The 13,452-nt window shown below is 36.2% G+C and overlaps 1 protein-coding gene across 1 annotated transcript in view; it reads left to right on the top strand.

Annotated features, from left to right (window-relative positions):
- PPFIA2 (protein tyrosine phosphatase, receptor type, f polypeptide (PTPRF), interacting protein (liprin), alpha 2) overlaps nucleotides 1–13,452 on the top strand; it is a 485,860-nt gene that overhangs the window by 332,590 nt on the left and 139,818 nt on the right. The window contains exon 8 of the mRNA XM_014531636.1: nucleotides 12,100–12,216. Within this exon, the coding sequence (XP_014387122.1) occupies nucleotides 12,100–12,216 (117 nt within the window). The remainder of the gene's footprint in view (nucleotides 1–12,099; nucleotides 12,217–13,452) is intronic.

The raw sequence follows: 13,452 nt of genomic DNA, 5'->3' as shown, positions 1-13,452 counted from the left end.
CAAGTGAATCTAAAAATTAAGTCAATAAAAAAATCTGATGAACATTATAACCTGGTGAATATAATAGAAATGGGGGCATAAAAAAGGAGTGGACTTACAATTCTTGGGGGGAAGGAGGTGTGATGGGTGTGGGAATAGTTTGGACAAAAATCTTACATCTATGGATGAGTACAGTGGTGGGAGGTAAGAGGATGGAGTGGGTTAGGAACCGGGTGGAGGGGAGCTATGTGGGGGAAAAGAAGAACATCTGTAATAATCTGAACAATAAAGATTTATTTTAAAAAAAAGTAAAAACAAAAAAACTGAAGACAATGAAAAAATTTATAAAAATGTATATAAAGGTAATATTTCAATATCATATTTATATTTAGCAGAAACAATAATCATTCAGTAAACATTTAGTAAAACAACATTAATCACTAGCACTTATAAGTTACCGAAAGCATAAGAGCCTCTCTTCTAAGTGTTTTATACTTTTTATTTAATTTTATCTTCACATTAGTAACCTTTGAGGTTGGTGTTATAAATGTCAGCATTGATAGAGGGAGAGAGAGGGGGTGGGGAAGGAACCTGAGGCATATAGAGAAAAAATAACTTAAGTCCACACTGTCAAAAAGTAGTGGAACCAGAATTCTACTTCATAGTTCATGCTGTTAATCAGTGCTCTATATTATCTACTGGACAGTACTAAACACTGTTTGGAGCCTTGAGTACATATAGGTAACCAAGTCAGAAACAACCAAAGACCTTGTATGCATATATGTATAACCCATGGACACAGACAATAGGATGGTGAGTGCCTGGGGCAGGGGACCAGAGCAGGCAAGAAAAGGTCAATGAGGAAAATGGGGGACATATGTAATACTTTCAACAGTAAAGATTAAAAAAGAAAAAGAAAGATCCCCAGCTCTCAAAGAACTTATATTAGAAACATAAACTTAAAAATAATTTTAAATAGTGATAGTCTGTGAAAAAATTTACAAAACTATGGGTAGAGTATTGAAAATGTTACCCACACTTATTTTTAAAACTAAAGGCCCGGTGCATGAATTTGTGCACAGGCAGGGTCCCTCAGCCTGGCCAGCGATCAGGGCTGACCGGGGCTAGCCCCACCAGGGGGAGGGCCCACGGGAGGTTGGCCAGCCAGCCCTGCCCCCGATCGGGGTCCATCAGGGCCGGGAGGCCCCTCCCAAGGTTGACCAGCCAAGGCGGGGAGGGGCTGTGGGAGGTTGGCTGTGGGAGCACACTGACTATCAGGGGGCAGCTCCTGCATTAAGCATCTGCCCCCTGGTGGTCAGTGCGCATCATAGAGACTGGCTGACCAATTGTTCCAGTTGTTCCAGTTGTTCAGTCATAATGGTTGCTTAAGCTTTTAGATATAGATATAGATATAGATTAGATATAGATATAGATTTACATATATAGATTAGATATAGATATTTTTGTGTTCTCTTAGTTCTTATTTTTATAATATGATTAACTAATTTCATCATGTGATGCAAAATATTCCTTTTTTAGACACAAGTATACCAAATCATATATGAAAAATACATTCACTCAGTTAAGTATTACAGTTCCATAGATAAGTTATCCAATGTTTTTACTGATTTAAATGAAATTAGAAATAATGTGTTCAAGTGAATAGAGAGCATAAATCTAAAAATCAGGAGTAAGTTATAGTTCTGACTTTCACTGGGTTCATTTGAACAGTTTTTTTTTAAGGATGCACACGAACTACTACATGAGGGATCTGAAAACTTTTCTCTGAAGGGATAATAAATATTTCAGGCTCAGTGGTCATATGGTCTCTATCAAGACTACTCTGCCATTGTAGAGTGAAAGCAGTCATAGACAATTATGTAAAAAGTGAGCCTGGCCATGTTCCAATAAAAATGAATTTGTGGACACTAGAAATGAAACTTCTTATAATTTTTATGTATCACAGAGTATTCTCCTTCTTTTGATTATTTTTAACCATTCAAAAATGCACAACCATTTTTAGCTTGCAGGCCTGACAAAAATAGGAGCCTGAAGCAGATCACCCCTGCACTCAACGATCACACAGGTCATGTCCTAGAGGCCAAATCTGTCACAGGCCGTCAGCAGCCTTTCACGGGGCTGCTGCCTCTGCCTCCAGTAAAGGGACATGAGAAAAACTGCGCTTGAAGAATTCATGTGTTAGTCCTCGGACTAAACGGTGTATAAGGGTCCCCTGGAAGCATATTAAAATTTAGATTCATTAAATGGATTCCGTACTTTTAACAAGTACCGTAGGTGATTTTGATGAAAGCGACTTTGAACTGCTAATAAGAACCTTGATCCAAATAAGACATAAACAGAGAGCATATAACCCATAAACAGGAGATTACAAAGCAGTGACATAAGGATCATAATAGAAATAAGAAGGAGCAAAAGAATACATCATTTTCTATGAACAGTAAGGAGTAGTTAGGAGTTAGTGTGGACAAGTGGGTGAACGTTCCAAGTATAAAACCTTCATTCTATATAGAATAATTATTGGGTGCTGTGAATATATTCTGCCCTGGCTGAGAAAAGAAGGCTGAGGGCAAGAAGGGAAAGGAGCTATCACACAGTGGACCAGAGCTGTGATCTCCAGCCGGGGGGATTTTATTTCTCTCAGAGCTATCACACAGTGGACCAGAGCTGTGATCTCCAGCAGGGATTTTATTTCTCTCGAGTGGTTCTGCCATTTGCTAGCTCTGTAACTATAGGCAATTTCCTGACACCCTCTCTGACTCAATTAGCTCCATTCTAATAATAGAACTTATCTTGTAAGGTTGTTGTGAGATTTGAATGAGTTTTTACATGCCAAATATTTAAAACTTCACTTAGCAGAGAGTAAATCTTACTGTTATTGAAGTTGATGCTGATCTTTTTAGCCATGTTACTGTCCAACTCATTTTAAAGATGATTGAACTGGCCTGTAAAAGGTAGAATGTGTGTCCTACATTGGGACTGATGACGTGGAAATTTGTTTTATCATTCATTCATTTTCTGTAAGCTTCATTTTCTTTACCCATAAAAATAAAGTATAAAGACCACATAAGTTCTGTTCCCTTTACAAGCTGACATTTTTTTCATATGTTCACATTTAAAAATCACATAAAAATAAAATTGAAATGCACCCAAAAGAATACAACATATGATTAATTCCATTAAAGCCCAAGCAAATGGATTACTTTTAAAATAATTGTTCAGAATAATGGTTTTACTGTGCTTCTTTTGTTATTTCTAAGGAACGCACTAAATGGATAAATTCTTTTTATTGCCTTGGCTTGCTGTTTTATATGCAAGAATGACTAATGGATATTGTTTCCGCCTCCTGTATTTTCTAAAGTACAATTCAAGCACTTTGAAATCCTTTCCCCCCTCTTAAGACTCTTTCCTTTAGCATGCAGAGCTAAAGAGAATTGTTCTAAGACACAGCCTATAATTTTGTCACTTCAGCTCTGACTGGGGGGAAAAAAAACACAAAAAAAACTAAAGTGTGTACTTATAGTGTTAGCCATGCCTGGCTGAGGAGGTTAAATCTCATGGTACTAACAGGGGAGTATAGTCCATCTTCAAAGAGATTAATTTTATTTATTATAATATATGCTTGGCCATCTCTTTTTATAAGTGATATTGAGATATAATTGATATACAACTTTGCACATATGTAATATGCACTTTTTTTTTTTAGTTTGGACATGTGCATGCACTCATTATAACATCACCACAATCAAAGTACTAAACTTATCCTTCACTTCCAAAAATGTTGTGTTCTTTTGTTGATTAGTTCTTATTAATTTTTGTTAACCTTAGGCACTATCAGTATATTGTATAATAGATCCCTCAAACTCATTCATCTCACATAACTGAAACTTTATATAAATTGAGCAACAATTCTTGATTTCCCCATCATCTCAAACCCCTGAATGCACCAAATCTCTTGTCTGATTTCAGAGGCTAAGCAGGGTAGGGTATGGCTAATACTCAGATAAGAGAAATTAAATCAAAAAGTATGATATTTATTGATAGAAATGTAGCATGTTTAAATTTTGAGAGCAGAATTTTCATTCTAAAACATCCAAAAATTCCTGACAGTGGATAAATCTCACTTGAATAAGCAGATGACAGAGACATGATTAGTATTACAAAGGTTTACCTTTATTAATTTCATAATCAACATTTTCTCAAAGCATTTTAATACTTCCTATATATAAAGCAATGAAAGTAGAAACATATTCCTGTCTTAAGATATTTCATAAAAAAAAACATTTATTGAAACTTCTGAAGAAGGACTCATTCATAGAGCTACTCTGAACTGATTATTTCTGGACCCATTGGACTATTAAGTTTGCTGTGACTCTGGAATAACTTGGACTCCTTATTCTTGCTTATTTTTTTTGAGGGGGCGAGATAAGTACTACAGTCAGTTGTTCTGCCCTTAGGTGAAGGCCAAGTCAAATTAGAGGGTTAGGGGCCTGGGGGAGTGATAGTGGGGAACATCATGAAGGAAGCCTCTATTCTATGCCAAGATGCCATTTATAATAACCCATACCTTTAATAAGTCCCATTTTTTCCACTGTGAGACATATTACAAGATAAACAGAAGCATATTTAAAAAATTTAAGAGTTTATTTGAACAAAAATGGATTCATAGCCAGCAGAGTCAAACCGGAAGTGGTCTTCACCACCACTCCATGATCAGAGCCGGAAAAGACTTTTAGAGGTTTCCCCACCATCCCAAAGTAGAGCATTCCTAGGGAAGCTTTCCTAAGCCTTGATGGCATAAAGCAAAGAGTATTCCCTGCTTTCCAAAGTGCGCCTTATTTCTCAATTTTTACAGTTTCCCAATTAATGGATAAGTATACAAATCCAAACTATTGTGGCTGGAGAGTTACTTAAGTGGAAATTGTAAATCCCTTCTGTTCTTCTAGCTGCTTTTTTTTGTTTTTGTTTTTATATTGCAACCTCAGTGTAATTTAAGCATGAATTCAGCTTAATTAAAATAAGTATGTGTGCAGAAGCAAATTACGTGTTGGTGTGGTGAGACTTCTGTGAGTCTCACTCTTGGAATTGTTAATTGAGCTTGGGGTGAAAATAGATGAAAATAATCTTTGTTAATTAAATGCGGCACTGTCTGAAAGTCATTGTTAAGTAGGGAAAGGCAAATATGAACCTGAAGACCTCAGAATGCAGATCCCTGGAGAATTAACATGAGGCCTACATATGATTTATTTTTAAAAGTAGTTGGGAAATTTTCAAGGTAAATTGAAATGCCTGTGACACATAGATTTATAATTTAAAATGATAAGTAATGTAAACAGCATGATTTTAATTCCTAGGTATCATGGGAGACATCTTCCAACTGTATCCAAATTATTTTGCTAGATCAGGGCAAGTAAATTCCCCTGCTATCAGCCCACAGAACAGTAGCAGGACTAGATAAATATTTGGATTGTGTATCCTGTGAATTGTTTTATTATTTTTTTAAATAACATTATAGAGTAATGCTTATAAACATAAATTTTGAAGGTATCAGACCTGTTTTGGAGATCTGCCTACATAGTTTCTTTTTCTTATGACCTCAAGTATATTACTTATTTCCTCTATGCTAGTTTTTTTCCTTTGTAAAATTAAAAACAACAATATCCAATTTATAAGGTTATTGGGAGGATTACATGAGATATTACATGCAAACTGCTTTGCGTGTATGTGGCATATCATAGATGTTCAAGAAATAGCAACTATTATTATTGCTAGTAGTTCTTAATTACAAATTTATTTTCAAAACTCCTCTCTCTTATTTTTCTTTTTTCCTTAACTTAATAAAATGTCCTGAACATTAATATTTTTAAAAATGAAGAATTGGGGGAAGTAAAAACTAAATTAATTTACATTTCTTTTCTTTTCCTACTTTAAGAATTATGGTAACAGACATAAATCCCTAGACACCCTTGGAATTCCATTTTTCCATCGGTTGTCAATCGAGTCTAAATCTAATGTGTATAAACACAGCATGCAGTTCAATGCACCTGAAACACATTAACTAGACTACAATATACTTGTAAGGATTTTAAGACATGATGAAACTGCCTACTGCTTTATATTTACATCCTATCTCTTTCTGACTTTCATTAAGCTGCTTTGCCATGATCCTACAAGGCTATGTTCTTTTCTTTCTTAATTTCCCTAATCAATTCTTCTATGGTGAGGACTCCCTTTTAACCTTGGATCGTGTAATATAAACTTTGGGAAATACTTTAAGTTTATATAGTCTTCTATGCGGATGACTAATTTTCTTCTCCATGCATAAACACTTGATAACTTTTCCATTCAATTTATCCAACTCCCTACAGCTCTTTTTCATTCACACGATTTGCTGTCATTCACCACTTCATAACATTTCTAGAGTGCCTCCCATTTGTCAGCCATTATTATCCTAAGAACTGGGAATGAATAATCAGATATAGCTTCTTGTCTCAAGGAACTCAGTGCCAAAATGGGCCGTCAGAAAACTAACAGCCAATTGTGATAAAGAGTGATGTTTGGATGACATGAGTCATTGGAGAACACTAAGGGATTACATAACTTAAATTCCTGGAAGGTAGGATGGTCTCAGAACCCATCCCAAAGTGAGTGACATATAAGCTAAGAGTTAAAAGATGACTAAAAGGCAGTTAAAAGGAGGAAGGGTATGTAGAGAAAACCCCCAGTCTACCTCCTATGTTTCTCCTTTACCTCGCACTACTCCCACATCCACAACACTTCTGATACCAGGTACGTGGGAGTTTGTCCTCCACCAAGCAATTCACTGAGACAGCTACTGGGTGTCCTACAATTGAACTCAATTCTCACACTATCCACTTGGAGTCAGTGTCAGATCTCACAGGGCTCAGTCCCATAAGATTACTCCCATCACATTTTAGATGCCAATGGCAAGTGCAAATTATCACCTGTGCCTCTGACTAATTGGCTTTAAATCAGAGGTTCTTTCAACCTCCTTAGGTTTGATGAATATGTTAGAGCAGCTCACAGGACTCAGGAAAACAGCTTCAACTTATGTTTACATGTTATTAAAGGATATGTTAAAGGATGCAGATGAACAAACAGATGAAGAGATACGTATGACAATATCTGGAAGCATCCTGAGTGCAAGAGCTTCTGTTCCTGTGAAATTGGGGTGCATCACCCTCCCAGTACATGGATTAATCACCAACCGGAAAGTTCCCTGACACCTGTACTCTGGGGATTTTTATGGAGGCAGCATTACATAGGCATGATCAAACAACTCCATTTCCACTCCCTCTCCCCTCTCTGTAGAATGGGAGATGGGACTGAAAATGCCAAGCTTCCAATCATAGCTTAGGTCTTCTGGTGACCAGCCTCCATCCAGGAACACACCCAGAGTCACCTCAATGGAACAAAAGATGCTCCCACTGCTCTTATCACATAGGAATTTACAAGGGTTTTAGGAACGTTATGCCAGATATTGGAGGCAGAGACCAACATATATATATGTATGTGTATGTGTGTGTGTGTATATATATATATATATTTTTTCCCTATCACCTCACAAAGGGTAATCCAAGTGAATAAAAACTCAGTCAAGATGGCATTTCCTATGTGTGTGAATGCAATACCTTCAATAAGCCAGAACACAAAGTGTGGATAGGAAGATAAAGTTGAAGAGGTGAATGGAGGTCTTTGTTATTATGTAACAAAGTTTTACTGTACACCAAAGTTGACTAAGTACTTTATAGTACAAACACTAAAAGGTATTATTATCCCTTATTTTATAACAGAGGAGCATGAACTTCAGTTTAAGTAATGTGTACAAGGTCATATCGTCAGTTACACCTAAAGAGGCCAGGACTCAATCAAGGCCTTTCAAGATTATTTAAGGATAAATAAACTACATGCACATTATTACATGTCTCAAAGTCTGCTTTGAAGAAATCTCAAACTTGGTTAGAAAGCATAGTACAGGTAAACAGTTGTTTTAAAGATGCAAATTTCTATAATGTGTTTAGCACAATCTTAAGCACATTTTAGGAATTTAACAATTCATTGCTATTTTGTTATGCTAGTGCATTTTCTTCTTTTTCTTTCTTTTTTCTTTTTTGCTAGAATGCAATCTCATTGCTTGATCTGCCTTTTTCCTGGTGGTGTCTGATACTTAGAACAGTGATTAATGAGTATTTGTTGAATAAATGGATTAATACATCTTTAACTCTTGTGAAATTTCAAAATTCGGGAATATATATTGTATTTTCTCCAAAATCACTTTTTTTTTTTTAAAGAATCACATGTTTCTGTATATTTCCTCACTCCTCAAGTTCTAAGGCAGCGGTTCTCAACCTGTGGGTTGCGACTTCTTTGGAGGTCGAAAGACCCTTTCACAGGGGTCGCCTAAATACATCCTGCATATCAGATATTTACAGTACGATTCATAACAGTAGCAAAATTACAGTTTGAAAGTAGCAACGAAAATAATTTTATGGTTGGCGGTCACCACAACATGAGGAACTGTATTAAAGGGTCGCATTAGGAAGGTTGAGAACCACTGTAATCTAAGGCATCGATTTTCACTGGTGTTTTAGTTTCCTTTTGAAAAGGACATTTTACATTATTTGAAGAACTCACTGAAACATTTGCATGAATCTCAACTCTGTTTTCAATAAGAATTTACATCTTCCCCACCCTCTGCCTGGAGAGCTCTTCTCTCCGATATCCACATTGCTGTCTTTGACCCGTGTCTTCAGGTCTACACTCAGAAAGCACCTAATTCCTAATGAAACTACACCTCACAGCACCTCTCCCCTGCTTTCATTTACAGTTTGCAATTATCACCATTTAAAAATGTGTGCTACTAAAATCAATAAAATATATTTTAAAAATGTATGCTACTTATTTTTGTTAATAGTTTCTTTCCTCCAACAAGAATTTAAGTTTTGTTAAGGCAAGAATTTCTTCTTTCCCCTTGATTTGTTTTTCCCCAATGCCTGTGCTCAATGAAAATTTGTGAAGTGAATGAATCTCTCCAGGTTGGCAGGAAAAACAGTTGTTCAAAGACCAGGGGATAGGAGAGCATCTGTTAGAAGACATGGTAGAATCCCAGAGAGAGTTTGGTAGAAACAAGGAATGAGAGCTGGGGAATTTTCCAGACTTGAAAGACCAGCAGAAGTCCATTGTATGGGATCAGAGCTTCTCAAGCAGAATGCCAGAAAGATAGAAGCACTCAGAGGCCAGAGCTTTAGTTGAACTGCTTTAGTTTTTTTAGTCTCCTGTCCTAATTCCATCTTCCTCCAGAAACTTTTTGCACAGAAATAGTGAAGCCGTAGTACTAGGAACACACAGAGCTCTTATATAAGAAAAATTTTCTCCCATTGTGCCTGGTAAATTATTAGTAATTTTACAAAACCTCCTCTTAGCAATTCCATATGCTGTGTTGCCTTCCATGTTCCCTGCTATATTTGCAAGGATACTTTTAGTATTATTATTATTGTTGTTATTGTTATTTTAGTCCTCATCCAAGGATAATTTTTCCATTGATATTTTTAGAGAGAGTGGAGGGGAGGGAGGTGGATGTGGAGGAGAGAGAGAGAGAGAGAGAGAGAGAGAGAGAGAAACATGGATGTGAGAGAGACACATCAATTGGTTGCCTCCAGAACTCACCTGGTCTGGGGTAGGGCACTGAGCCTGCAACCAAGGTACATGGCAAGGACACTTTTAGTTGCAGGTGACAGAAAACTATCCAAACTATTTTGAACACAAAAGGGAAATTTTTGGCTTTTATTGCTGAAATGCCAGAGGTAGTGATAGATATAGTCAATACTATTGTGATAACAATGTATGGTGCCAGGTGGGTACTGGAAATATCAGGGGGAACACTTTATAAAGTATATGATCATCTAAGCACTATACTGTATATATGCCTGAAACTAATACAAAATAATATTTAATGTAAACTGTAATTGAAAAATAAAATTTAAAAAGAAGTCAGGAGAAACCACGGATGATTAAAAAAAATGGCAAAAGAAGTTAAAAAAAAAAAAAGCTAGAATCAGGAACAGCAACATTCATCAGGACTCCATCTCAGCCCCTGGCTTTCTCCACAAGGCAGAACTACAATCATGGCAAACAGCACCCTGATCATCTCCTACCAGCTTATCTTCCATAGCAGAGAGAATCTCCCCCCATAGCTCTGCCAGAAGCATCTCAAAGAACATGCTAATTGCCCTGACTTGGACCATGTGCCCAGCTATTTGCCATCAGCTCTGACCCCTTGATTGACAGTCCCTCTAGGATTAGAGTTGAAAGGGAAATTCGGAAACTCTCCAATGAAAATGTGAGATGTTGTTACCAAAAGGAATATGAAGGGATGGTGGGCATTTAGAAACAAATGTCAACAAACACTTGACAAGTCATGGTTGATCAGCTAAATTGATTGTGGAAATGTCTCCTGACTACATTTCCATGGGCCTTCAGTGGATTGAAAATGTATGCACAACTTGCCTACATAAGAATGATACATGCAGGGCTATTTCATTTTGGTTTTCCTTTGATTTACTCCATTTACACTAACATGAAAGGATGTCTCAAACACTTTAAATCTTTATCTTTTGTTATTTCCAGATGAGTTAGTTTTTTTACACTCATTGTTTTTCCATATTCATTCATTATGTAACTGAACACATTTTTACTGAATACTATGCACATAATAATATGATGCTGCTTCATATGAAAATGTTTCCAATAAGACATTCCTTTGAAAATTATTTTCCCATGAGATATTATTAGTTCTTCTGCTAGCTAAATAAACAAGCAAAGTGAGTAAATAGGGAATAAAATACTATATTTTAATGAGTGAAATACCCACAAAAATAAACAGGGATATTGTAATAAGTGTTTGACAGCAAGGCATGCTTTCTCTGACGGGTGGTGTGTCAGCTGAGTTGTGAAGGCTGAGATTGTGCGGGCTGGTCTGAGCTGGGGAAGGATGTTCAGGCAGGAAGATCATGTTTCTCAGTTCTGGGTAAGGAAGTCTGGTACGTTTAGGCGACAGAAAGGAGGTAATTGTGGCCCAAGGGATCATGTAGGAAGTTAGAGACCTTGTTAAGAAATTTCAATGCAGACTCAATAAGTTGGGAAGACATTGAGGTTCTTTAGAAAGCTGAGACATGACACAATATTAATGTACAGTTAAAAGAAGAAACTGGCTGCTTTGAGAAAGATTGTAGATGAGCAAGAATGGGAGCAAGGGGGCTAATCATTAATGATTGCAGTACTTCAAGAAGTGGCATTTACATCGTTGTTCTTCATGGTGTGGTGATATGCCCCTAGAAAATGACATGCCATATGTTCAAGTGCTGGAGCGCATGTGCAAGTTCACTTGATCTTGTGAACACATCACGGTCCACCTGGGCACTGAAGCAGTGGCAGGTAGCAGTGCAAACACCCAACTAATTTATATATTTTGTTTATTTGATGATTATTGGTTGGTGATTTTCTTTAATTAACTACTATATTTGGACTAGCTGAGCTAAGACAATGGTCATTAAAATAAGACAGTGAGACCAATTTAATTCTAAGTACTTATGATAGTGCTACAACTATTTAAGTCCAGCTTATGTGTTTGTTAGTTTTTAAATTGCAGATACATTATTTCTTAGGGTAAATGATTGTGCTAATAATTAGTCTTCAGCTTTCAATCTTTTCATTTATGTTTCTTTTATGCTTTAAAAATACAGACCAATGCAAATTTTATCACATTTCATAAATTAATTTTGAAGGTAATTTCTGATTGAACAACACGTGGATCATACTTTTTATTTAGGTACATTTCCAACCTGATAGATACCTATTCCAAGTAGAAAATTTTTAAAGAAAATTTTCACATTCCTCTAAATATTATAAATGTTATTCAAAATGCTAGTCAATTTTTGAAAATATGTTTGAAATAATAATGAGTAAAACAATGTTTATTTTCTGATTGTGCTCATTAGTTCTTAACCACATTCAAGTAAATTCAAATTTTTTATACTTTATGTTCTACTTTAGATTTTAAAAGCCTGTCTTTTTATTTTACAGATTGTTGCCTTGCGTGAACAAAATGTTCATATACAAAGGAAAATGGCATCAAGTGAGGGATCCACGGAATCAGAACATCTTGAAGGGATGGAACCTGGCCAGAAAGTTCATGAAAAGGTATGACCCATATAACATGCTCTTACATGGAAATGCTTACTTGCTATACATCATTTGACAGGAATATAAAATGTAAAATTCATGTAATAATTATTATATTTTGATTTGTTTGTCAAAAGTTCATGATAATTCCTTTTCATTTATTGCTCTCAATTTGATTCTCTTAAAAATATGTGTGTGTTTATGCCCTGGCCAGTGTAGCTCACTTGGTTGCAGCATCATCCGGGATACCAAAAGGTGGTTGGTTCAATTCCTGGTCAAGGCACATACCTAGGTTTTGGCTTCAGTCCCTTATCGGGGTGTGTACAGGAGGCAACTGATCTATGGATTAGTGTATCTCTCTCACATCAATGGTTCTCCCTCTCTCTCCTTCCTCTCTCTAAAAGTCAATAAACATATCCTTGAATGAGAATTTTTTTAAAATATGTGTGTTTATGCTTATACATATATGAATGTCTCATTACTTACTATTAACTTGATTCTCTTAAAAATAATTCAATCGTATATAATTATATACCCAGGACTTTTTAAAATACGAGAACAATAATTTTGATTTATAACTGATATTTGTACAGTTGTCAAAAATCCATGATTTATCACTGCAAAAACTTTTTGATAATTTCTTATTTTACTTAGTATTTTCTGTTTGTTTGGGAAGACCTTGGCAGTACTCCTATTAATGATAAATTGCATAAAAGAATATCTAAAGTCATAGGATTTTTACTGCTTTTTTGGAAGGGAGTGATTCTCCGTTTGGGTGGGGTTTAAGTGCAGGCCACGACAACCAGCAGTCTGTTGGCCCTTTTCTGTGCTGAACCACTTGTATCCAGCGCAAGAGGAAGAAGGTTCGTTGCTGGTAGGTCTGGAATCAGATGAATGTGCACATCCTGTGCACGAGGCTCAGGCAGTCTCCTGATATTTGTCTTCAATAAGTTTTATCTTTGGGTGGAATTCTTTAATCGTCAAGATCACATGAATCAGGTAGATAAATTGGTGCCATTGCAAATGTCAAGAGGTTTTAAAACATAGAGATTACAAAGCCACAAAACAAATAGCACTAGACTTTTTACTAGAAGATAAATTGAGCACTTCCTCACTCACCCAGTTGAAATAAATGGAAGGACTTCTTATATTTCCAAATTCAGGTAAAAAAGCAAAGGAAGCCCAATAAACCAGACTGATTTCTGAGACCACCATCAAGTCTTGTGGCTAGAAGCAAACAGCCCTTTATTTAAG

The sequence above is a fragment of the Myotis brandtii genome, unplaced genomic scaffold (genome assembly GCF_000412655.1).
Source record: "Myotis brandtii unplaced genomic scaffold, ASM41265v1 scaffold82, whole genome shotgun sequence".
NCBI lineage: Eukaryota > Metazoa > Chordata > Mammalia > Chiroptera > Vespertilionidae > Myotis > Myotis brandtii.
This window is presented reverse-complemented; position numbering and strand designations above follow the sequence as displayed.